Source organism: Capra hircus, chromosome 1, assembly GCF_001704415.2.
Source record: "Capra hircus breed San Clemente chromosome 1, ASM170441v1, whole genome shotgun sequence".
Taxonomy (NCBI): domain Eukaryota; kingdom Metazoa; phylum Chordata; class Mammalia; order Artiodactyla; family Bovidae; genus Capra; species Capra hircus.
In genome coordinates this window covers 96787151-96812327 of record NC_030808.1, presented here as the reverse complement: position 1 = coordinate 96812327, position 25177 = coordinate 96787151, and the positions used below count along the sequence as shown (strand labels likewise).

Sequence of the window (25177 nt, the reverse complement as noted above, 5' to 3'; positions counted from 1 at the left end):
GAAAAATATGTAAAAACTTCTAAAAATTCTTTAAAATTTAGGAATTTTCCAAAGATAATATAATTTTCAACATTTTTTACTGAAGAAATGGCTTATATTAGTGCTGAGTAAAACTATATGATACATTTTTTGATCTTCTAACAAAAAAGGAATTATCTTCCCAAAGAATCTTTTTAAAGTGTACAGCTTATAGGTTGAAATTAAATTTTAATAAGATTGCATATTTACTTTCCCTAATACTGCATTTTTTGTGCTTATTTAATTGAATCACAACTGTTAGATAAAAATCAAATGCTCTAGATTCAGAAATACCAATTTTGATGAAAGTAGATTAAACAGTTTTTTCAAGAACCACACTACTGTGCATCAAAGAAAGAGGTAGGCTTGTAGTTACTGAAATCCACACTAAGAAAACAGAACCCTACAGCTCTAGTCATCCGATTCTCAGACCAAGACACAATCTAACAAAATACTATCTGTGGATACTCTCTCCTCTATATAATTCTGATACCTCATAAAACCTTTGAGTTTCCCAACTATACCAGCTGTTAACCTTCCTCAGAAGTCAAAAATCACTGATTTATGTATCACTGGAACTATTAATGTGCTCCTAAGGGCAGGATCATTTGACCAGGAGAGTAAAAGAATGACTTTGATGGCAGGTAAATCTTGACATTAAGGAAAAAAAAACAACCCTACACCCTGTTTATTGCAGTAAACGGAACCCAACCATTACAATTTATTTGAACTACGAATGGCCATATCTATACAATACCACCTCACTCAGTTAACTGAATTATCCTCTTGGGTCTGGAATGCTTTTCTTTCTGTTTGTCTCGTCCCCCACTTCCCTGTCATTTCCCCTAGAAAACCTTCCCCAAGGCCCAGCAGTAGTGTGCAGGAAACATCTGAGAGGACGCTGTGCAGAGTGGCCAGCTTCCACTGCCCAGAGGCTGCTCAAAGACATGAATCGAGTGCTAAGTATTAGAAATTCCTGCCCCAGTTAGTTCCTCCCTGAAATTAACCCTACCCACAGAGCTGTCTGTAGGGCCTCTCAGGCAAAGAAGAAAGTTATCAGTTTCCTTCGGGCTTGAGGAGGTAAGGGAGAACGAGGCCCTTTCATCCTATTAGGCAATAGTGTTCCTCAATGCCCGTTGCTCAGAGGCAGCATGAGTTCTTGCCATGCAATGAGGGGAGAGGGAGGATCTTCAAACCACAAAATATAACCAAGCTGTTCTAGTTGAAAATACATTTTTGAAATGTTCTAACAGTGTGTCCAGCCAGGGGTTTCTTCCACTTGATATGGCTATGAAGACAGCATCTTTCCCATGTATCTGTACTAGTTTCTTCTTTCCAAAATTCTTTACACACATGTAAACACAGCCTAAAACTACACACAATCTATGCATTGCCTCACTACCATACTTTATGCCATGGTGGTACCAAAACCTTGCAAATGCAAACAATGGGTCTTCATAATATTTAGATGAACAAGTCAGGTGACATGAGGCACTAGGACAGATTTCAATCCAAGACTGGTATCTGAATACACTGTCTGACTATAACATCACACTGGATATGGGAAAATTAGCTATGCCAAAAATTTAAGTGGGCTACCTAAAAAAATTTTTTTTCTATTTAAAACTAGGTAAAATGAGTATTAACTTCAAAAGTACGGAGATGTGTTCAGTGTTAAGATGGGATAAACTAAACGTGGCAGGTCTCCTGTCTGCTTCTCCTGTCCTCAAGCTCCATCACTAACATTGCTTTCCGCCTACTCCACATTCTCTGTTCAGAGGGGACGGCCTTAAACTGGGACTTTAGAAAGGGTCTGTTTAGAGGATGCCCCAGCAAATTAAAAGTACCATCATGGGAAAATAACCAGCCCCTTAGAAAGCGACAGGTTGTGGGACAGCACTCTCATACTGATCTTATCAAAGCTGCACCACTGTGTAAGACACATGCCCACATAAGGCTTGAGGAAAACGCGCATCATGTAAGAAACAATTTTTACAAACCAGCTGTTTACTTTCCTAAGCACACATGACTTAACACAAGTAAAATTTCAGACTTGTAGGGATTTCCTTCCTCAATGGGAAAAGAGTGCCTCAGTATGAAGAAGTCAGAAAATGCAAACTTAGGTAGCAAAAAGTAAGAAGAACTTCCCATGTCCCCTTTCTGCTTATCATTCCCTCTCAATCAAAATCCTGGAACAGGCAGTAATAGGAAGGGAAAGGAGAATGACAGCACTCACCCCACCCATTCCATACTAAACTGTGCTTAGGGCGCAGGAGGGAGGGGGGCATCCAGTGTTATCATCTATATCCATTAAATGTAGAGCTGAAATTTTAGAATTCACATGATTAAATCATCCAGAAAGAAAACAACTGTGTCAATGGTAAAGCTACTACTTAAAAGCCAATGAGCCATTTCTAAAATAAATTGGAAAAAAAGCAAGTGTGTTTTTTCAGTATGTTTTGAGTGGGGACAGCAGAAGATCTCGACTGTTTTTAACATTATTATACCATTTAGGATTATAAGGTACTCTCCAATGGAAACCCCCTCGTAAACGTTCTTGGACACCAAGCACGGTGTGAAGCACAGGGGCTCTGGGTAGGTACATGCCAACTGGGATCAGAAGAGCAAGTGAGCAGGAGAACCTGTAATGCAGGTTATATGTCGATAATATAGTTATGGGAGGTGCTCATTACTGCTAGAGGAGTCTATCCCCAAAGAATCAATTTTGTGTGGACTGTCTATGGATCGTCTATGACAAAGTTTTACTTCAGGAGAGAGTTTCCTTTGTGCCCTTCAGCCCTCATACAGTGGACCGGCTCCTGCTAACGCTTCGCCTTCACTTGTGTCCTGAAATTGCAAGCTGAGGGGGAAAGTCAAAGCATATGACAACTCTTGTCATAAAGATTAACTGCTAATAAATGAAAACTGACTGAAGAGTACCCACCTTTCCTTGGAACTTTAATCCAGTAATTAAAAATGTGATATAAAAGAAATATGTGACATACACTACAAGCTATTGTAGGTCTGGAACATGAGCCTTATACTATATTACATATTCTAATCCTACACATAACTATCAGTAAACATCTTTTTTTTAAAAAACATTACTACACAAAAGAATCCCACAAAGCATACATTCAAACAAGAGGCATCTAAAGGTTAAAAAAATTACCCGCTGTATTTTTGTATAAAAATAATCAACATTCTCTAATGTACACAAAGCCAAAAGATAAATATCTGTGATGTCTTTAATGACATCTTTAGTCTTCTAATAGCGTAACACAATCTTTCTGAAAAGATCAGTGACAATGACTGAAACCCATGGACTCTTCCTCACTTACTGAACGTCTGCCAAATATCTGTGTATGTTCCTTCAATTACTAAAAGATTTCCATTGTATGGTAAAGAGAAGATGATAAAAGAGTCAAATGTTTTTGATGTCCAGGACTATATATAGTTTACAGGGCTCCCACAACAACTTTTAGTCCCATAACTAACGCAACACTAACTGTTCAATGAAAAATTTTGCTTTAAAGATTTTTTTCCCTAAAACATGTACATACAAAATTAGACTCAATTTATCAAAGAGTGCTTTGCAGGAAGCATACAAGGATTTAGTCAAGGAAAAAGGAATGTGCATTCTAGCTGGATCCACCTTGTTCAACACTAGAAAAATCCAAAAACCAACCACATAGCCACCACAAACTAGCGCCCTGCCAGCAAAGGCCTAGCCCTTGTTCTTAAGGCATAATCATATTATGCCTTCATCAGTGCAGAGATATGAAAGATTATTATTATGAAGCAATTCTGAGAGTCAAATTATTGGTATGCTAGTTCTCATTTTATATGCCAACTTAATGGATTTCCCATTTTCTAGAATGCATAAAGCTGGGAACAATATTCCAGCAGAACATTAATGCTATCTGAAATATTTCCATTATACAATGTATTCCTTATTACATCCCATCTTTTTTTTCCCCAAAAAATATCCCTCTGGGTGAAAAAGACCAACATTAATCACTCCTTCATTACGGTTTCTCAGCCTTGGCACTACTGACATTTTGGACCAAATAGCTCTTTGCTGTAGAGGGCTGTCCTGTGCATTTGTAGGATATTTAGTGACATCCCTGTCCTCCACATGCCAGATACCAAGAGCAACCCTCCCCTCCCCTAACCCCTAGGCTGTGACAACCAAAATGTCCCTTGACATTGTCAGATGTCACCTGGGGAACAAACCTGACCTCGATTTAGAACCACTGCTCTAAATGAACAAAAACTAAGAGGAAAACGAACTTCCTCAGTCACACCAAATTCTTGGTCAAGTTTGGAAGAGAAACCAAATCTTCTAACTTCCAGATCAGTGTTATTCATGCTAGAATGCAATTCTCTTTATAGATAAAGCAACTGTTTAACAGACATGTTTTTTTTAAACATACACTGATATCTCATTGCATACAATTCCAGTCACTGGACTCCAAAATTATTCCTTAATTACTCCTAAATTTATCTCTCTCATGACAACCTATAGAAAACTTATAGGGTAGAAAAATGTATATAAGAAAACCAAATCAAAAGAGGAGAAATGTAAATTATTAAATTACTTTCAAAAAGATTTTTATATTAATGATAAACATCACCTTTTAAAAAATTATCTAGTAAAACACTTTGAAAAATATCATGACCCTCTGTAACAAGTCTTTCAATGTTGTGTGTAACCTGTAAAATTAATTCACCCATGTTAGCTAATTATGAAAATGTATAATGAATTACTGTATCTGTACAAATGTCAGCCTTTGATGCAGGGATCCCAATGTGCTTGGCTATCCGCCACAGTAAGTGATAATATTTTAGGCCAACTTGAGCCTTTACCCTTACAAGTTGGTTTAAGAATACAATTGCTGTTATCGCAAAGCCTCATGATCCTGTTAAGATTCCTTCAGAGAGTTGATGCGTGCACAGATCTTTAGGGCTGGGCCTAGCTTGATATTCATTGCACTCATGAGATGGTCTTCTTTGAGCAAGAGAAGAGCCTGTCCATCAATCTCCTGTGCTCTGAACTCATCTGCGATATCCTGGCAGCCTGGAATTTCATCAGAGGAAGGATGTTAGAATTAATACACAACAATCTGACATCACTGCTAACAGTCACAGATAAGTCACCCTGGGTGACTTAACACAGGCTGAGAAACAAATGAAATTTACTGATGGCAGTCGTAGGCTCACTCTGGAAGAAGGCAGTATTTCTTGGCATTCTAAAAAAAATTAAGAATTTGAAATCTAGGTAAAGCAATTTACTTGGAATTCTTGCCTTAAAAATAATATTGCAGAAATAATTAGTAAGAGGTTAAATGTACAGCTCGTTCAGTCCAGACGTAACACACCTTCATGAAAGGACCATGCTGCCACCTGAGAGCACACCACACACGCAAGCCTGGATTAACTGCTTGTAACGCCTTGAGAACTCTTCTCTGTATCCGATACCCTTCACATAGAGGTACAAAAGAATACAGCATACTGTTCTGCCGCTTAATTTGGAAATATTTTCTCAAGTACCACTTCCACTGTCATTGGTAGTTTTATTCTGATTTACAACCTTTGACTGCCAGGCACATCTGAAACATTTTTATTATTCACTCAGCACAGAACCAATCCATCAAAATTATAGTATCAATCTACTGTCGAAATGTATTACAATACTCAACTTGTAATTTCAACTTCAAATCTTAACATCATCGGACTCATCTCCACTTCTGATAAGAAAACAAATTCTTAATGAAATTTTGAGCTTGCTGGGCTAATCTCTTGATGAATAACCAATATTTTACCTTTCAGCATAAACTGGGTGCTTTAGAACAAGTAACAGTGCGAACACTCTACTTGACCCTCGAACGTTTTTATTATCCACCACATTTTGCACAGCTAATGAACTTCCCCACTAAGGGTAAAGAAACCAGCAGGGAAAGTAATGAATTAAGGACCCATAAGAGGAGAGAATACAAAAACGTGGAAGCTTCCTTATAAAAGACAAAATTATGAAAGTGAATTTAAGAATAAAAAAACTAAAAGCTTCAAGTCTCTTTTCTTCAAATCAGCATTCTAAGGGAAAACACAAAGAAAAAGATAATGCACAATGACAATGGTCACGTTATACCTTTGGATAGGACTCTGCTGGAGTCATTATTCTTTCTACTGCAAATGCATCATCCTCTTGTTTATGTAAGGTAACAATCTAATCCCTATAACCCCAGTACCAAACACAAAACACTGCAGGTGCTAAACACCTGTATTTTTGGGTAAGTGAAGGACTGAATGAATAATGAACAAAAACAGAATCTGCTAAAAAGGAGCCATCTGTAAGAGTAATGCAGATTTTTTTTTCCTGTATTCAGCTGTGTGGCCAGCTTTTCTCTTGCTTCTTTCTTTCCCAACTTCTCTCCTGATTGTAACCTGCCTGTCTTCTATGTGGCAGTCAGCTTTTCAATTCCTCTATTTTAATAATTTCTCAGATTTTTAAAAATTGCTATTTCAAAAGTACCCTCCACAGAATTTTTATGGTTTTGGCTATTTACCATATAAAAGAAACTAAATAGTTAAAATGAGATTACTCACCATAGAAAAGCCCCTTTTCTTTTCCCAGAGGTAGCTCTCAAAACTGAGCAGACAAAACTGACTAATCTTGCATCTAGTTGTGACTTCATCCTTCTTTTTATGAAAGAACTAATGTTCTTCTCTCTTCAGTCTTACTTACAAGAACACAGGAAAGAAGAGAAGAGAAAGACAGGGTAGGACTTACTTAGATTCAGAAAAGAGAAGCAGTGAGAAGTAATGAGGACCATAAGAGCTACATTTGGGAATAGAAACAAGGAGTTCTCCATGAAGAAATTCATAGTATGTTCTTGTTCCTCAGTATTATTAGATCCCTCTTCAAATGTCTTCTTGTAGGCAGACAAAATATGTGTTAGCAAAATAATAAAGAACAGAATGTGGGGAAACAGCATGATCAAACAGGAATGATCTTCAGAATTTTAGATCACAACTTTCTTAAGCCAACCACAAAAAAAGGATGTTTATACATTAGTATAGAAATGAAAAAACAAAGTGATTTTAAAAAGGGGAGGCAGAGGCAAATCTAGATGCCCAAGGTATACTGAGCTAAAATTCTATGAATTTCTGACGTATTCAGAATCTACATCTATAGAACAGCTGGTGCTCCAGGGACATTACAGAACATCCCTGACTGCAACAAGCAGTCAGCTCAGCTGGCTTCACATCCCCAGAAGCAGATCAGGATGGGATGGACCTCTGCACACAGACATGGGTCCCAAAGGAACCTCGCAAGTGCCCAGTCACATTTCCAGCTAACCCTAAAACAAAATCACCCCATACAAAAATTAACCTCGGTAAGGATATGAAAGGCCATCACCTGCACTCAACATTACAGAACAAACGAGTCCCAATATCAATATTATGAAACTATAGTAAATAGTCATGTTTTTAAACAATACCTACTTTTTACACCTACATAGAAATTAAACCTACTGCAGATTCACAGACCAACAAATACAGACTAAAGTTATCTTTGCAAAACGCAGTTCACTGTATCAAGGAAGAGTTAAAGAAGATAACTGCAGTAAACCGAGAGTACAAAGAACCTTTCCTATAGAGAACTTTTTAATGTACAAACATTTAGAAGATAACATTTTACTCTGGTAACAGCTCTGAGACTTGTCTGCATACCAGCTCTAATATGGGCCCACCAAGATGGTTCACAAGATGACTACAACAAGAAGAGAAAACTCTAGGAATAAATACAGGTGCCCTGATGAAAGAGGGAGACCCAGCCTCAACTGGAAAGAAACAAAAATGCAAGAGATTACAAAATTTACAAGTTTATTCATTCCATGAGAAGAGCTCAGGGGAAAAAATAAAATACAGCCCGGTATGAGCTGAAAGAGGCTCAAAAGGATTTACAAAGCCCAGATGAACACAGAGAAATGACACTAACGGCCTTTTCTGGCTGAGATTCACCTTAAGCCACAGGCATTATTCAGAGAAAAACTGAGAAAGAAGATGTAATGCATCACACAAATAAGCTTGTTACTCAGCCTATCAAAGCAGTTTAGAAATACTCCCATTTAATCAGTAAGAAAGTAGTTATATTCAGCACATTCTTAACACCAAGAAATTCTAAATTATCACTGGGTCTACCTTATATGTAATTTTCTCTAAAAGTCTGGCAACAAAATTGTCTTAACTCAATAAGGCAAGCATCTCAAGTTATAAGAAATAATTTTTTTCAATTCAATGAAGGAAGAACAAAACAAAAGAGTTAGCCTTTGTCCTAATAAAGCAGCCAAGAGTGGCCTTGTTGCAAATAGATGCTGGGGAAAATTAGAAAACTAGCCCTAAAAAAAGCATATGAAGTGAGAGAACAATCAGCAGCAGCTGTTATTTGTTATCTGTTTGGCCAACTACTTTCCTCCTCCCCAAAGGAAAAGAAATATTTCCCCCTCCAAATGAGAAATCAGGCTAACAAACAGCTCATATATCCCATTTGGAAGACTGAGACTGTCTAAAGATGACAGTTCCAATGTTAATTCTCAAGATAGTTAGACTGGTGCAAAACTTAAAATTTATTTCATTAACTGTTAAAGCCACACCCTGTGAAGATGCACCATTCTCTAATGTATCAGCTTTTTAAAGCAGATTCTAAACCCACATGGTCAGCACTTGAATCACACCTAAGTTTTCCTAGGTGCATGCTTAAAAATCTTCCCAGGAAAAATGTATCCCTTCTTTAAACAATTTCATCTTTCTTTAAAAGTGACCATATCTTGTTTAATAGGAAAAAAAGCTTACTTCACATTTTAAAAATAAGCCATTAAAAAATAATTTAATAAAACTCGAGTTCTGTATATTTATCTCCCTCAAACTTGACATCCTGATAAAACCACTGAAAGTTGAAAACATCAAGTCAAAAATGCATTTAACACACCTAAACTTCCAAACATCATAGCCTAGCTTAGCCTACTTTAAACATCCTCAGAACATTAAGAATACCCTACTGTAAGTAGGGCAAAGTTATCTAACATATAAAGGCAGTTTTATAATAAAGTGTTGAATATCTCATGTAAGTGATTGAATACTGTACTGAGAGTAGAGACCAGAATGAGTGCATGAGTCAAGCATGGTTTTGTCAGCTATTTACCCTTATGACAGCACGGCTGATGGAGCTGTCCTGCCCAATCTGCAGAGAGTATCATGCTTCGTATCAACAGCAAAAGATCAAAATCCAAAATCTGAAGCACGCTTTCTATATCACTTTTGTACCACCATAAAATCGAAAGTTCCTTAAGTCTGTCCATCATAAGTCAGGAACCATCTGTGTAAGGTAAAATGGCTAACAGATTTTAAAAAAAAAATGCAGAATACTTCTGAATATATTTTCTTCAATCGTAAGATTTTAGCTATAAGTCTGCTTCTGAGACAGTGGTCACCTTCATAGAAAGATTGATTACCAAATATAGGTGGATTAGTTTTAGTTAAGTCTGGACAAGTTCAAAGGGGATGTATTTTTCTGGAAAGCTTGTTTCAAGAGAAACGGTATGATTCACCAAAAACCCAAAATGGAACAAATGTTTTTAAAAATCTTACTTTCCATATTCATAAAGTTAAAGTGAATGATAAAAGATTTGCTGATTAAAAAAATACAAACTGTCTCAACATATAGAGGCAGTGTGGGTCTCATCATTGGCAAAGGTGGTCTTCAGTACCCAGCCCAGTAGAGAAAGTGGATATAAAAGATTATTGTTTAGTAAAGATAAAAGAACATAACGACTTAAGCTGATGGAAAGAATACCAAATGAGAGAGCAGGAAATATAAATAAGAAAGTAACCCTCAATATTGGAATGGAATATCATAACTGAATTTCAGTTGTCTACTTAATTTCAGAAGTGTTCTTGATGTCTTAAACTTTCTGCAAAGAATCAAAGAATGCAGCCTCCTTTAAAAGAAACAACATTTTTGGTTTTTTTAATTTTTTTTAAAGAAACCAAAATTTTATCACACTCTGAAAGGTCTTGATTAGCTTTCAAAAATGTAAAAAAAAATTTTGGTCTGTGTTATTTCATTTAAAAAAGGTTAAATTAGGAAATGAGGAAATACTGGTAGACTAGAAAACTGGAAGAGCAGAAGGGAAGAAGTGTCTGACTCAATCTCTCTACTGACCTCTCGAGAGAAATCAGACTGAAGAGAAGAGAGCACCTTTAATATCTTCACCGGCTGAGGTGTCACAGCAGAAGCAGGACTAGTCAGTTTTTATCGACTTGGGGGGTATGAGAAAATACCCAGTTGTGCTGAGGGAATAAGCAAGAGGAAACAGATCACATTTCAATAGCAAATGCCATTTAATGAGTATATATACACAGAACTTCTCTAGCCCTTTTGTGCAACAGGGGTGGATGGATCTAATGTCATTCCTTGGTGTGTGCACAAGGCAAAAATCAAGGTCAAAGTGGCCAATCACATACCAGGCAAAGAGTGGATGAAGGCCCAGACGTCATCAACTGTCCATATAGACGGCTCTGTTTGTGCCACTGGCAGCAGGCCACTGTTTTCAGGCATCTTCCTCATCCTCACGTCCCGAAGCTCACGCTCTCTTTCCCGCTCACTCTGCCTGCGCAGGCGTGTTGTCATAGCAGATGGCACAGCATCTTCGTGAGAAGCCAAGTCTTCTTCTGCAGATGGATAAGTAATTGGAAGCTGGAAAATGTAGTACAAGTAAAATACAGCATTGCACTTTCCTTGTATTTCTGAAAAGGGTATTGTACATTGAATCAAGGTTTCTACAGACCTGCCTAAGGATATGTTCTCTTGCTGCCCCATCAGGGCCACTTGGACGACGGCCACGATGCCCAAGACTTTGATTATCAGGCTTACGATTCCAACGACTAAGTGCAAATTTTTTAGAACAGCTAACATTGTACCTAAGAAATTCAAGTAAGAAAAAAAATATTAAATGATGTGTGGGATGCTCCACTTAGTAATTATGACCTTAATTAAAGTGCAGTTGTGAATCAGTAAATGCCATTTATTTCATTATGGATTATAATACCTCAGAAAGTAAAGCACAGTGTTCAGTAAATTTATTATGCTAATAGTAAAAAAAAATGGCCTCGTTATATATAATATAGCTCTCAATATAATACTGGACGCCTATAACAAGGTACTGATATCTCCTAATAACAGCATGATAGTGGGAAACTTTCTGCAAAATACAAACAATAACTCATTTTTACAGCTGCAAAATAATTCAAGGTTCCAGGAGAAGAAGAAATTATTAGTTAACTATTTAGATGATCATTCAAATGGTTACTTTCTTGGGTAACCATTTCTGAAGAGATTTTAAGAGATTAATATAGTAGAGAAGAGGAAATCTCAAATGGCTAGTAAAATATTTGTCAAATATAACTAAAATCAAAGACAGAAAGGTAAAGTTGAGTTATCAAAGTTATACAAGGAATTCATGGTTCTTAGGAATTCAGGCAATTCAGATATAGTTCAATCCTTAAAACTGGCTGGAAAAGGACCTCCCTGGTGGACTAGTAGTTGGGAATCTGCCTGTCAACGCAGGGGACACAGGGTGATCCCCGGCCCGGGAAGACTCCACATGCCCAGGGAGACTCCACGTGCTGCAGAGCAGCTAAGTGTGCACCACAACTACTGACATCCACATACACATAAGCCTGTGCTCCTCAACAAAAGAAGCCACCACAATGAGAACCTCACACACTGCAACTAGAGTAGCCCCTGCTCTCCAAACTAAAGAAAGCCCTCGTGCAGCCATGAGGACCTAGCACAGCCAATGAATTTATTTTTTCTTTAAAAAAACTGGCTGGAAGATCATTTTTATCAAAACAGACTAATATTTTTAAGTGTATATTTTAATATATACATATTTTTAAATGTGGAACATTTTATTAATTTGCCTATCATTTTATGCAGGGACCATGCTAATCTTCTCTATAGCATTCTAATTTTAGCATATGTATTGTCAAAGTGAGCACTCATGACTTTTTTTAACATCAATCTTTATAAGGCCCTGGTGGCTCAGATGGTAGAGTCTGCCTGCAATCCAGGAGACATGGGTTTGATCCCTGGGTTGGGAAGCTTCCCTTGGAGAAGGGAATGGCAACTCACTCCAGTATTCTTGCCTGGAGAATTCCATGGACAGAGGACCCTGGCAGGCTACAGTCCACAGGGCTGCAATGAGTCAGACATGGCCGAGCAAATAACACTTTCACTTTCTAAGGCATGATGACAGTTTACTGGGACTTTACTGGAGGTCCAATGGGTTAAAAATCCACATTTCACTGCAAAGGGTGCAGGTTCAATCCCTGGTTGGGGAACTAAGATCCTGCACGTTATGCAGTGTGCCCCCCCCAAAAAAGACAATCTTTTGCCATGTATTGGGTTCCAATGCCCTAAACAGGGGCTGGGCAACTTTTTCTATAAAGGGCCAGATATTAAATGTTTTAGACTTTGTAGGCCACACAAAGGTTCTGCCACAACTATACAACTCTGTGATTGTAACATAAAAGCAGCCACAGACAGTAATGAATGAGAATAGATGTATTCCCGTAAAACTTTACTCAGTGACACTTGGGGCCTTCCTGGTGGCTCAGATGGTAAAGAATCTGCCTGCAATGCAGGAGAACTGGGTTTAATCTCTGGGTGGGGAAGACTGCCTGGAGAAAGGCATGGCTACCCACTCCAATATTCTTGCCTGGGAAGTCCCATGGTGGAGGAGCCTGGCGAGCTACAGTCCATGCAGTCACACACACGCTCAGTCAGAATGAGCGATACATTACATACAGTGACAGTTAAACTGAATTTTATTAATTTTCATGTGTCACAAAATAGTCTTCTGATTCTTTTTCAACCACCTAAAAATTTAAATACTATCCTTAGTTCAGGGGCCATACAAAAACAGGCTACAGAAAGGACTCAGCCTGGGTACAGTCCTCTGACTCCTTCCCTAGAAAGAAGAGTGAAAAGAGATCATCTAATAAGCAAATTTCATAGTTCCTCTTTTTTTACACATAAAATTGCTGTTGTAATTTCTTATTTTCAAAGTTCTTTTTGAAACTCTTTTGCTCTAAGATGATTTTTCAGGGAAATGACAAGAATAAATCCCAGTTAACTTTGCTATTGAAAACTGTTTTACCAAAAGAAAATTCCCTCACTTATGTTTATGAAAATATCAATGAGGTGGAAGTAAGAAGTACTATGAGAGTAAATAGGCTATTTTTCCCCTAAAAATATAAAAAAGAAAAGTGTCCTGATGGTCACTTCATTTTACCCTGAAACAATTAAACAAGCTCCTCCTGTGTTCAATATGCTCATCTGTGGGCTCAGCTCCAAAGGTTTCTGATTTGCATTTACATCAACTAACAAACTTCTTTCCCAACTGACTAAAGAAGAGAGAAGGGAGACTAACTTTACATTTGCTATTTAGTCCCTAAATACTGAGATAGCAAAAAAAGATAGCTAGGCATACATGTAAACAGCATTTCTTACCTGACCTAACTTATCCTCCCCTCCTTACTCTTCTCTCCACTGTATTTTCCTACCTTAGGACCTCTAAGCCTCTAAAGAGCTCCACCTAAAGGTATACTACCTGACAACTCAACAGTCATCTCTGGGAGAAGAGTGATGGTAATGTGTTAACTGTCCTGAAATATTTCTGAATAGGTAAGAAGTTTAAAATATTCTGAAAGGCAATCCTCCTCTCTCAGTTTTTCATCCCTTTGAATCAGAGAGCCACTATTCTTTCTTGTGGTATATGCAAACAAAATAGGAGTTACATAATTTGATTAGGACTATCAAAATATCATGAAAGAATATCTGAATAACAGATTGACAAATGAAAAACCATTAACCCATTTTCAGAAGAAAATACTTCTGCTTATTTAAGTTTTACTAAATATATTTTAGGTGCACCATACTAAATAATGGATTTATTTAGGGAGCAAGAAATTCCCTGCTGCTGCTGCCAAGTCGCTTCAGTCGTGTCCGACTCTGTGCGACCCCATAGACGGCAGCGCACCAGGCTCCCCCATCCCTGGGATTCTCCAGGCAAGAACACTGGAGTGGGTTGCCATTTCCTTCTCCAATGCATGAAAGTGAAAAGTGAAAGTGAAGTCGCTCAGTTGTGTCTGACTCTTTGCGACCCCATGGACTGTGGCCCACCAGGCTCCTCCATCCATGGGATTTTCCGGGCAAGGATACTGGAGTGGGGCGCCGTTGCCTTCTCCAAAGAAATTCCCAAGATGTATCTTTAAGATCTTAAATTCTTTGAGAAAATAACTTTTGGAATACAGAACAAAGTTCAAAATAAACTGTGCACACACTTTACCTTCAGTGGGAAATACCTGTATTAGGATTTATTAACACTTTACCTTCAGTGGGAAATACCTGTATTAGGATTTATTAACAAAATTAGAGAGGCTTTCTTTAAACTAAATTTGTGACTAGATCAATGAAGATACTAAAAAGGCTTTTTGACAGTAGTACTATTTACCTATAATATTACTGGAAAAACCTTTAGAAAAGACAGGCATTTTTGTTATCAAGTAATATAACAATGTGGAGAATTTATGCTACAGATGTCCCACTTAAAACCCTAAAGTAAACAGGATATGGTTAAAAGCAATGAAACATTTTAAAATATAACAAAGTAAATCCAGGTATTTCAATATTGTTAAAACAAAGGACTAGCATTGTATTCACAGGAGGGATTCTCCTAACCATATTCTTACCACCTGGAGATTGCTACTTCAATATCAGATTATGCTATATGTCATTAGATTATGCTATATGTGTTATGAATACAGTTTTCACCAAGTAAAATTTAACAACTAAATAGCAAAGTAGCTCCAGATAACGTCTATTTGATATTATTCTTCTACAGTACCTAATTGTGACTAATGGTAAACTCTGCACGTTTTTTAGTTTTGTTACAGCAGTTTTTAGCTTGTACTCTAGGAAACTTGAGAACAGAAATACCTTTTGGCACATGACATAGTGCAGAATCGTTTTGACCGAAGAAATTCATTAGCATACCCCATCTTTCCACAGAATTCACACTTGAGCAACTCACTGTCCATTTCTTCTAATGTCTCTAAAAAAGAAAAAAACGAAAAAAATTCCAAAAACTTAATTGTGGCAGATTTTCGTTTAGCTTCTACTTTGGTCGGATGCTGCTAGTGTTCAGACCCTACAGGAGACTTAAAAGGAATGGTCTTAACTTTTCAATCCACAGCCACTTTGGCAAGGCAAAGCCCCCCAAAACAACCACTTCCACCAATTTCCTCTAGCTCCTGCATAAAAAATCTTACCGAGTTTTCTCTATATAAATAAATAATACCTTTTTAAAGGTTCATTTGCAAAGAATCCAACCTACCTAAAATGTGCAAATAAAGTCACTACCTTCCAAAAAGTATTACGTAGTATATGAATTTTGATACATTGTGCTATGTATAATATACATAGCAAAGAACACAATTCTACCTGGAGAAAATGAGGACTCCAAAAAGACGACTCTGATGTCTGATTTCAGAGAAGCATTTAAAATAGTTAACACTCTCTAAGATCTACAGTGTACAATAGAATATATAAAGATGTATTTATCTAATTATAAAAGTCCCTTTTAGTTATTTTAAAATAATTTACATTTATCTTCAAAATCATCAATAGTTTTATATTTCTAACCTCTGCTCTTTTTTGTCAGGGTGCTCTCTGTTAATTAAGAATGTCCTTCCTCTACCTCTGTATCCATAACTTTCTTCGAGTCATACCACAGGACCTAAAGAAACTTCCCACCTACATCCTCCAGTATCCAGCAGCAGTCACCTATAAACAAGCAACTTAATCTTCAAGACCCACAGTTTTCTCATCTATAAAACGGGGCTTATGATACCTTCCCCAAAGAAATGCAGTGAAGATTACATGAATGCCTAACATATCAAGCATAAATAAGTGACAGGTCCACTTCCTATATTCCACGTAAGAATCAGCAGTACCAAGACCTATAACAAGCAAACACTTCAGTGAAAACTGTTTAATTCTTTAAATCACCATATTTTACTATTTTCATGCATCAGCATAATTCCTATGCTGAGTCATAAAATATACCAAAAAAAAGAACTCTAACTAAAGCTTTTAGCTATGAGCTCATGTGCTTTTCTATGTTATTCACTTAACCAAGACTTGTTAAGATGAAGAAAGGGACTCTGAAATGTAGACATGAACATGCACTCATACGTTCAAGGATCGTTTTATCCCAGTGTTACTGGAGAAGCAAATGGCAAAATGCTAAATTAAGTGAAGGCAGCAAAAACACACTGTGAAATATTTGAAGTGTCAAGGGACATCCAAAGACACTGTCATGACCAATCAAGTCATAAACTAGCAAATGATCATCTCAAAGAAATTCTCAGGACTATCTTCATAAGCAACTCATCTGTTTAGTGCCAATGAGGAACAAAGAGTCTCAAACCAAGTCAAGTAAAAGCTGTTTCTTCCAATGACCCAGAGATGGCTTTCACACAGCTCTGCCCCACAACACATTCCTGGGACCTAGTGTCATAACTTCCAGGAGTATTGTTTCTAGTTTGTCATGCCTATAACCAGATCTGACCTTGAAAAGCCTGTACTGGATATAGAACCTCTCATCTGACCACCAATCCAGCCCCAAAGAGCCCATTCTTTGGGCTGTTTCATTTTGACTCTACTGAAAGCTTTATTTCAAAACCTTTAATTAATTAACATAAAAATATGCAACACTTGATAATAGGTTAGACAACCTTATGAAGGAGAAGGAAATGTTTTTGCTGAGGAGAGACGCAAGATCCCAAACAGGTATGGTCTAAGGGTTAACAACCTGACAAAAAGTTTCATCAGTTTTATTTCTCATAAAGATGAGAGGAACATTAACAGATTCAAAGAAGTCCAGTTCTAATTTTGGTCAGAATTTCAACAAATTTGGGAATGTTACCAAGGCTACTTTTTCACATTTGTAGATAAAAAATTACAGAGCCAAGTAAGTTTTAAAAAACTACTGCTTGAGATAATAAAGATGGGATTCTATGCAGAAACAGCTGGCAATTCCCTAGTATCAGCTCTTCACTTTTCTCCCCCAGTAACAAAAGCCTAACTTTTAGCTAGGAATATAGCCACTGAGAATAAAAAGTACAACTGCTGCCCTATGTGTGGCCAATTTCTGACCAAATTCCAGGTGATGCCCTATCTTACTGATGAGAATGTGATCATGAAGATTAGCTATCTTGGAAATGAGAGCAACACTCCAGGGATGGCAGGGCCATGAGACACTGACAGCTTACGTGCCCAACAAAATGGAGCCCTGCACTGCTTACCTTTACACTATGTCAGAGAAAATGAAACTTCTTATTGAACCAGGTATTACTTTGGGTGTCTAATGGAGTGGCCAAACATATATCCTAACTAATAAAGATCCCCAATTTTTTTTGTGCAAAGAGGAATTACTTTTCAATTTTCCTGAAGACTTGAGATCATCTGATGATCAGCAGTAAGAAGGCAATGAGACAGAAACCATCATCAGCATGATTTACCAGGGACGACATCAGACATTTTGATAAATCACATTTTAGATGGAGATTCTGGTTATACAACCAGTCCAAACAGAGATACAGTTTATCCTTTAAAAAAAAGAATAATCATTACATTAAGTTCTTTATACTGAATTAAACAGCATACACTCGTAAAGCCAAAGCCGCTAAATAAATGACCCCACCATTTCACCCTCTAGTACTTCCCATCAGAAATACTTAATAAAATTACCATGGGAAATTATGAAGTATTTTAAAACCGGATACATTTTCAGTAAATGTATCTCCACTATGAAATAGATTCATCTTTTTTTATCCACAGTTAACATGTAATACTGTGTAAACTTAAGGTGTACAAGGCGTTAATTTGATACATTTATACAAATGACTGCCTCAGTAGAAAGTCTGAACATTTCTATCACATTACGTTTTTATCTTTTTAGTCATTGGGATAATTAAGTTTTACCTTAAGTTAGACTGATGATTATAGTACAATATTGTCAATATTCATTATACTGTGCACTAGATTTCTATGGCTTATTTATTATTCATTGCAAAGATTAATCATCTTTAAACCTTCCTTTTCCTTACTCTGGTATCCTGTTCGTTAAAACTACCCTTTGCCTTGTCTGCCATCAATTCTTTCCTTTCCCTTCCCACCGTGACTACAAGTATCAATTATATGCCAAACCTCTACTATTCATCCAACGTGACCAGCAGTTTCAAAAACATTTTCTCATGTCACCTGCCTAAAAATTTTCAGTAACCATCCTCTTGACAGCAAAATAACTCCTAACTCCATAATCGAATCTCAAGGTACGCTAGAATCTGACTCTGCCTTCCTGCCCACTATCTTCTCTAACCCAACTGCCTACTCTTCACTGCCCCCTCCTGAAGTTACTGAGCACTTGCACATCTTCTGTGCATTTATTCATGGTATGCTAACCTGAGAGGTTCTTTCTGTTATCTTAGATCTATGCTTTATCATCCAAGACCCAAATCAAACCCCCTCTTCACAGAAAACTCACCAGTCTGGCATTAATATCATCCAGCTTTCAAGTGCCATGTTCTTACTGTCTATATAATTCACTTAATACCTAGCATATGCTGCTTCTTAGTTATCTTTCTGTTGTAGAGATTGCTACTTCCTACTAGATCGACTGCATGCAGATCCAACCAGTCCATTCTGAAGGAGATCAACCCTGGGATTTCTTTGGAAGGAATGATGCTAAAGCTGAAACTCCAGTACTTTGGCCACCTCATGCGAAGAGTTGACTCATTGGAAAAGACTCTGATGCTGGGAGGGATTGGGGGCAGGAGGAGAAGGGGATGACAGAGGATGAGATGGCTGGATGGCATCACTGAGTCGATGGACGTGAGTCTGAGTGAACTCCGGGAGTTGGTGATGGACAGGGAGGCCTGGCGTGCTGCGATTCATGGGGTCGCAAAGAGTCAGACATGACTGAGTGACTGAACTGAACTAGATCAAAAGCTCCTTGACATTATAGCACAGTCCACCGTATGTTTTATACGTATTATATTATAAACCATGAGCATCACAAAGTATGCTGTGAAGTTTCCTAGGCAGTTTTCCATTTTTCTCCAATATGCCCACATAAGAGGGCACATTATATAGCTTATTAACCTAGAAAACTTTTGTTTATACACTTACATAGGCAAGAAAAAAAAATCCCTGTACATTTGTCTTTACTACTCTTCACCTCAAATGAAAAATTCTCAGATAAATAGTATGAGTAACTATAATAAAAGCAAGTACTTAGGAATTAAATGAAATTAAAATTCCGAACAACAAAAGGCTTCCCTGGTGTCAGTTGGTAAAGAATCCTGCCTGTGACACAGGAAACCCAGTTTCAGTCCCTGGGTGTAGAAGATCCCCTGGAGAAGGGAATGGCAACCACTCCAATATTCTTGCCTGGAGAATCCCATGGACAGAGGAGTCTGGACAGTCCGTCCATGGGGTTGCAATGAGTCGGACACAACTGAGTGATTACCTCTTTACTCCTAAACCACCACTGGGCACTTTCTGAACCCTGATTTGAACAAAATAACTATAAAAGGACATTTACACTATTTAAGTAATTATACAATTGAGGAAATTTGAATATGAACCAGGTACTAGATGACAAAGAATTATTATTAACATTGTTTTGGGTAACAGCATTAAAATGTACATTTTATAGATGCACACTGAAGTATGTACTAGTAAAAAACAAGAACTGATTTGTTTTTAAACAGAGGAAGAAAAGGGAAAAAGAAAAAGCAATAGAGAAAAAGAGAACGGGGAATGTAGGAGGAAAAAAACAAAGGGTTGCATGAAGCTAACTTCACAAAATAATGTTTAAAACTGGGTAATAATATTGAGTCTGGGTGAGCTGAGATTCATTATACAGCTCTAATTTTAAGTATGTTTGAAGTTTTTCACATTTAACATTCTTTTAAATAAAAAAATCAAACTGAACTCAACATGTTAGCAGTAAAAAATTTTACACTACTATCAGTTCTTTGCTATTCAAATAACAAGTAAAACAGTGATAAATACATTGCAACAGTCCATATGTTACCAATAATGACAGAGATGCCTTCCTCTTAATTAGGAAAACTGTGAGCCAAGTCAATATCTATTTTGCTTATAAGCATGCTATTTCACTTAATTTAGCAAAGTACAGGCGCACAGTACATATTCAGTAAACATTTACAAAGTGAATAAATTTAGATGAAATACACTAATATATTGAGGATAATTACTTAGACACAGATGTTAATTAATTCACAATTGTAGAGCCCCGACCATACTACATGCTATTTAATTGAACAGTATCTACTGCAGAGCCATGATCAGAATCAATAAAAAACATCATTTTTGCATTTGTGTTTGTTTTCCTGAAGTCATTTTGCATACCACTTTAACTTTAATGAAATATTCACTGGTAGAACAAGGCCTATTAAAAAAAAAGATTCTTTGACACTAAGAAGATTTAGTGGTATTTTCCTCCTTGAACAAATTTAATCTTTTGATTGAAGACTTAACACAACTGTTAATAACCCACCTGATATCAAACATAAGAATACATAAAATCTAAAACCAAACAACCTGGAAGCTCTAAATTTTTAAACAAGCTCAGTAAAATAGTCATTTAATAAAGTCTATTTAAAGAAGAAGATTGGTTGCTTTGATCCTAAAATTTTGAACTGGTTTCATATATAACAGAAATTTTCCCACTCACACTCCTTCAAAGGTCAAACTGGTATTATAAAAATTAACACCAATCTTATTTTAATTAAATGGTCATTAAGAGTCTGGTTCGAGTTCCCATTATTTTAGTCAAATAATGCATTATATGAGAATAAAAGTAAATACTTCCAAGGGAAAAATCTGTGTATGATAAAAATCCATGTTCTGATTCAAGTAATAAATGCCAAAGTTAGAGAGTATCTTAAACAAAAATCCACAAACCTTCAGCAATCATGTCTTCCATCTCTGTGTCAGATGAATTATCTGCATGCTTTGCATTATTCTGTAGCTCTGGCTGAACACACACAGAATTTATCACCTGATTATCCAAAACAGGCCTTCTTTTCACAGGCTGTTCAATAAGCAAAGATGAACGACTCACCTTTAAAAGACAGAACAAAATGAAATGATCTTTTAAAAGACCTTCAGAAATAATTTAGTTTAAAAGTCTCTTGAAATTAATAGGATCTGTGATAATTTACTTGTACAATAATCAGATCCATTCATTTATTTCTTGAGAAAAGGTTATGTTCAGGTTGCCTAAACACTTTACATCACAGCTCATGAGCAGTTCGACCAAAGTCTCAGTCAAATGGAACCAAGGGTCTTTGTTTAGGTGGGTGGGCTAAAAAAAATCTTTTAAAAAAATCAGTAATAAATTGTGATTATAATTACCTTTACCTTCTTCTGCAACAACCTTTAAGATTGATTTTTCATGTACAAAACTTTTTATTTATAGGATTCTTTCCTCAGGATAGATCATTACTGTATTTTAAGGTAAGGGAACTAATATTCAAAGTGTGCAGGTGATTTCTTGGTAACAGCAGAAACAGGACTAGAATTCAAGTCTCCTGACTCCTAGTTAAGTAACCTATTTTAATCACAAATAGAAATGGAAAATTCCTCAAACATTAACATCCAAAATCAACAAAAATATAGTCACTTATGTTCAGTACACCAATTTAAGTAATGAAAACTACTTACTTTAGAAATGCTTTCACCAAAAGTAATCTACAACAAAAGTATTTACTGATTTACTAGTGAACCCTCAGCTAATCTTAAAAAAGAGAACCTTTGATTCTATTTGAGAATGCTGGTCAAGTCTCCATCATTTTTCATACATAGTGAACAGCAGCTTATTGGAACTTTTTACATGTTACCCTGGAGAATAATCACCCATAAACTTTTTATTGAGCCTCGCTTGCAGGGATTGAACGCCCCTGCAGTGAAAGCACCAAGTCCTAGCCACTGGATCACCAGGGAATTCTCAACCCATAACCTTTTAAATTGTGTTTATTTCAGTTTGTATATGTAATTATGTCTCAAATAAAAATAGTGGAAATTATTGCTGAAAAAACCACTATTGAGTGCTGATGAGAGTATACACTTAGGGTATATGAATAAATTTAAATACTCTTCCAGAAAATGATTTGCCAATATATATGTCTTATGAATACATATGTAATGTGATCTAACACCTATACTTCTGGGAATTTATGCTAAAGAAATAATATTTCAAATGTGGATAATTTACATATAAGAATATTCCTTTGAACAGCAAAAAAAATGGAAACCTAAATGTCCAACAGTATAGATGTCCCTCAGTATCTGCAGGGGATTGATTCCAGGACTCCACAGGGTACAAAAAAACACAGATGCTCAAGTCCCTTATGTATAAATGGAGCGTTATTTGCATATAACCTATGCATTCTGCCGTGTGGTTTAAATCAGCAAGAATACTGGAATGGGTTGCCATTTCCTTCTCCAAGGCATCTTTCCAACCCAGGGACTGAACCCAAGTCCCCTGCATTGCAGGCAAATTCTTTACCACTTGAGTCACAGGGAAGCCCTTTAAATCATCTCTAGATTACTGATAATATCAAAAACAATGTAAATATGAAGTAAATAGCTGCCTGCGCATGATCAATTCAAGTTTTACCATTTGGAATTTTCTAGATTTCTTTTTTTCTAGATTCTTGATCTACAATTGGGTTGACTCCCCAGTGTGAAACCTGTGGATATTTGGGGCGGGAGGTGGGGGGGAAGGAGCAACTGTAATTGAAGGATTATATAAATTATGACTGTCCAGAAAGTGAAATATTAGGTAACCTTTCAAAAGGTTTCCAAAGTACTATTAATCAAATGAGAAAATAAATGTTCAAGCTATACTAAGCAAAAGAAGCTGATCTGTAAGGAATTCCCTGGCAGTCCAGTGGTTAGGATCCTGCACTTTCAATGCCAAGGACCCAAGTTCAGTCTCTGGTTGGGGAACTAAGATCTCACAAGAGGTAAGAAGAAAGGTGTGGTCAAAAAAAAATTTTTTAATTAAAAAAAAAAAGGGAATCTGAACTACATATACAATTATAGTCCTGATCATACGAAAATATATATATTAAAATACATTTTGTGGTATTACTATTTGCTCTGTACATTTTCCAAATTTTCAGTGAAAAAATAATACATATTACTACATAGAACAGTTACACACACTTTAGTCTTCACAGTAACCGTAAGAGCAAAGTATCATCTCCATTTGCTGTATGAGCAAATGAATTTCAAAAAGGTTGAGTGGCCTGACAAAGGTTACACATTCAGTATATGGCAGAGCCAGGATCCAATCTCTGAGACCAGGGAGAAAAGACTGTTTCTCCACTCATTATATCAGAGGTTCTTAGATCCCAGTTTGGTTCTTAGATCCTACACACAGTAAACTGAAAACAAAGGCAACTGGCTATAGTCAACTATCACTGTGCAGTCATAATGCCCTACCTATGAATCTGAAAAATCAGATGCTTCAAAGGGCTTCAAAATACATAATTTTGTTTTCTCGTGTCTTTGGAGCCTTGATTTTGGCCATTTGTCTTGGTATATTTCCTAAGGAAAAATGTTCATTTTTTTTTTTTTGTTTAGTTTCACAGAATCATTCTTTAATGACTAAAATAGAATCTGTCCACTTTGAATTGACACAGTCAAGAGCAAAAGTATGTTTCTTGAAATGCTGACTATGCCAACAGAAAAGAATCATCTTAAGATTTGTAATTGGAAAAATAAAATGTTCATTTCTAAACACAACATGTAATGTAGCTAACGTAGCTGTACATATAGCTAGTCTCAAATCAAATTACTTTTAGTGATAGGATACAGCATCTCAATTCTGATGTGTACATTTTGAAGCATTTATAAAATCTGATTGAAGCTTTAGATTTAAAAAATAATGAGAAAATATATTTGCTAATTAAAAACCATCAACTGGATAACTTCAGATGTATAAGATCATTGGAAGTTACTATTTTCTGTATCCAAGTTAAAGTTCTCAAGTATCACATTATACAAGAAACACCTTTTAAAGGAAAATAATACACTTCTGGTGTCATTTCAATCCCCTTAAAGGGGAAAAATTGAAAGTCTCCTTCAGAGTGAACATCTAATTGCCTTCTCTAAAAATTATTTAACTAATATCCTTATACCCTGAAACTGTTTGCTTCCATCTTATACATCTAAATAGCTAGCATAAAATTCTTGAACTATTGATATATATGGAAATATACAAAGAATAGACAGAAAGAAATTCTCTTTTTTTTTGACCCCATGGTCTGTGGCCCTCCAGGCTCCTCTGTCCATGGGATTTCCCAGGCAAGAATACTGGAGTGCACTGCCATTTCCCTCTCCAGGGAGATTAATAACTTTTGAAGTAAGTTTTTTATTAGAGAAAATAGAGACCAATAGATCATACATTTTAAAATTATGCTACGTGAATAATTTTGAAAATGCAAATTTGCTTGCTACTTACAGGAAATGGCTCCAATCCCTCCTGAATCACAAAACCTTCAATAACATGGGTCAAGATCTGTGGCTTTACAATAGCCTGTGGAGGTTTGTTTTCAACACTAGGTATGCTACTGGGCATAGATGTACTATTACTTCTTGTGGTAGCAGCTGGAAGTAAGAGCGGAGGTGGAGGAACGGAAACATGTGAAGGATCTGAAGGAGATTTAATTACTGAAGCACTGACTGATGCCACTGCAGGTAATTCTACTTGCTCTGGAGGAAAAAAAAAAAAAAGTCACTTTTTAAATCTGTACCATTCTGCCCAGGCAAATATGAAAGAAAACTGGAGAACATTAATAACAGTTTAATGTCTTATGTTTTAAAACAAAATTCTGAGACCCTTATATTTATTATCTCATCTCTCCACAATTCATGCTAAGTCACTTCAATAGTATCTGACTCTTTGAGACCCTCTGGACTGTAGCCCAC

General features: G+C 36.6%; 1 protein-coding gene across 9 annotated transcripts in view; it reads right to left on the bottom strand.

Annotated features, from left to right (window-relative positions):
- PHC3 (polyhomeotic homolog 3) overlaps positions 2961-25177 on the bottom strand; it is a 73152-nt gene continuing 50935 nt past the window's right edge. For 6 of the 9 annotated variants that reach the window (XM_013964669.2, XM_005675335.3, XM_005675336.3 and 3 more), the window contains 6 exons: positions 24711-24961; positions 21143-21302; positions 15086-15200; positions 10872-11004; positions 10549-10780; positions 2961-5098 (listed from right to left, as the gene is read on the bottom strand). In XM_013964669.2, coding sequence (XP_013820123.2) covers positions 4944-5098; positions 10549-10780; positions 10872-11004; positions 15086-15200; positions 21143-21302; positions 24711-24961 — 1046 coding nt within the window. In that variant the 3' untranslated portion in view covers positions 2961-4943. Of the gene's footprint in view, positions 5099-10246; positions 10375-10548; positions 10781-10871; positions 11005-15085; positions 15201-21142; positions 21303-24710; positions 24962-25177 lie in introns of those variants that run through there. The other 3 variants (XM_013964680.2, XM_005675337.3, XR_001295800.2) reach the window with 2 other exon arrangements.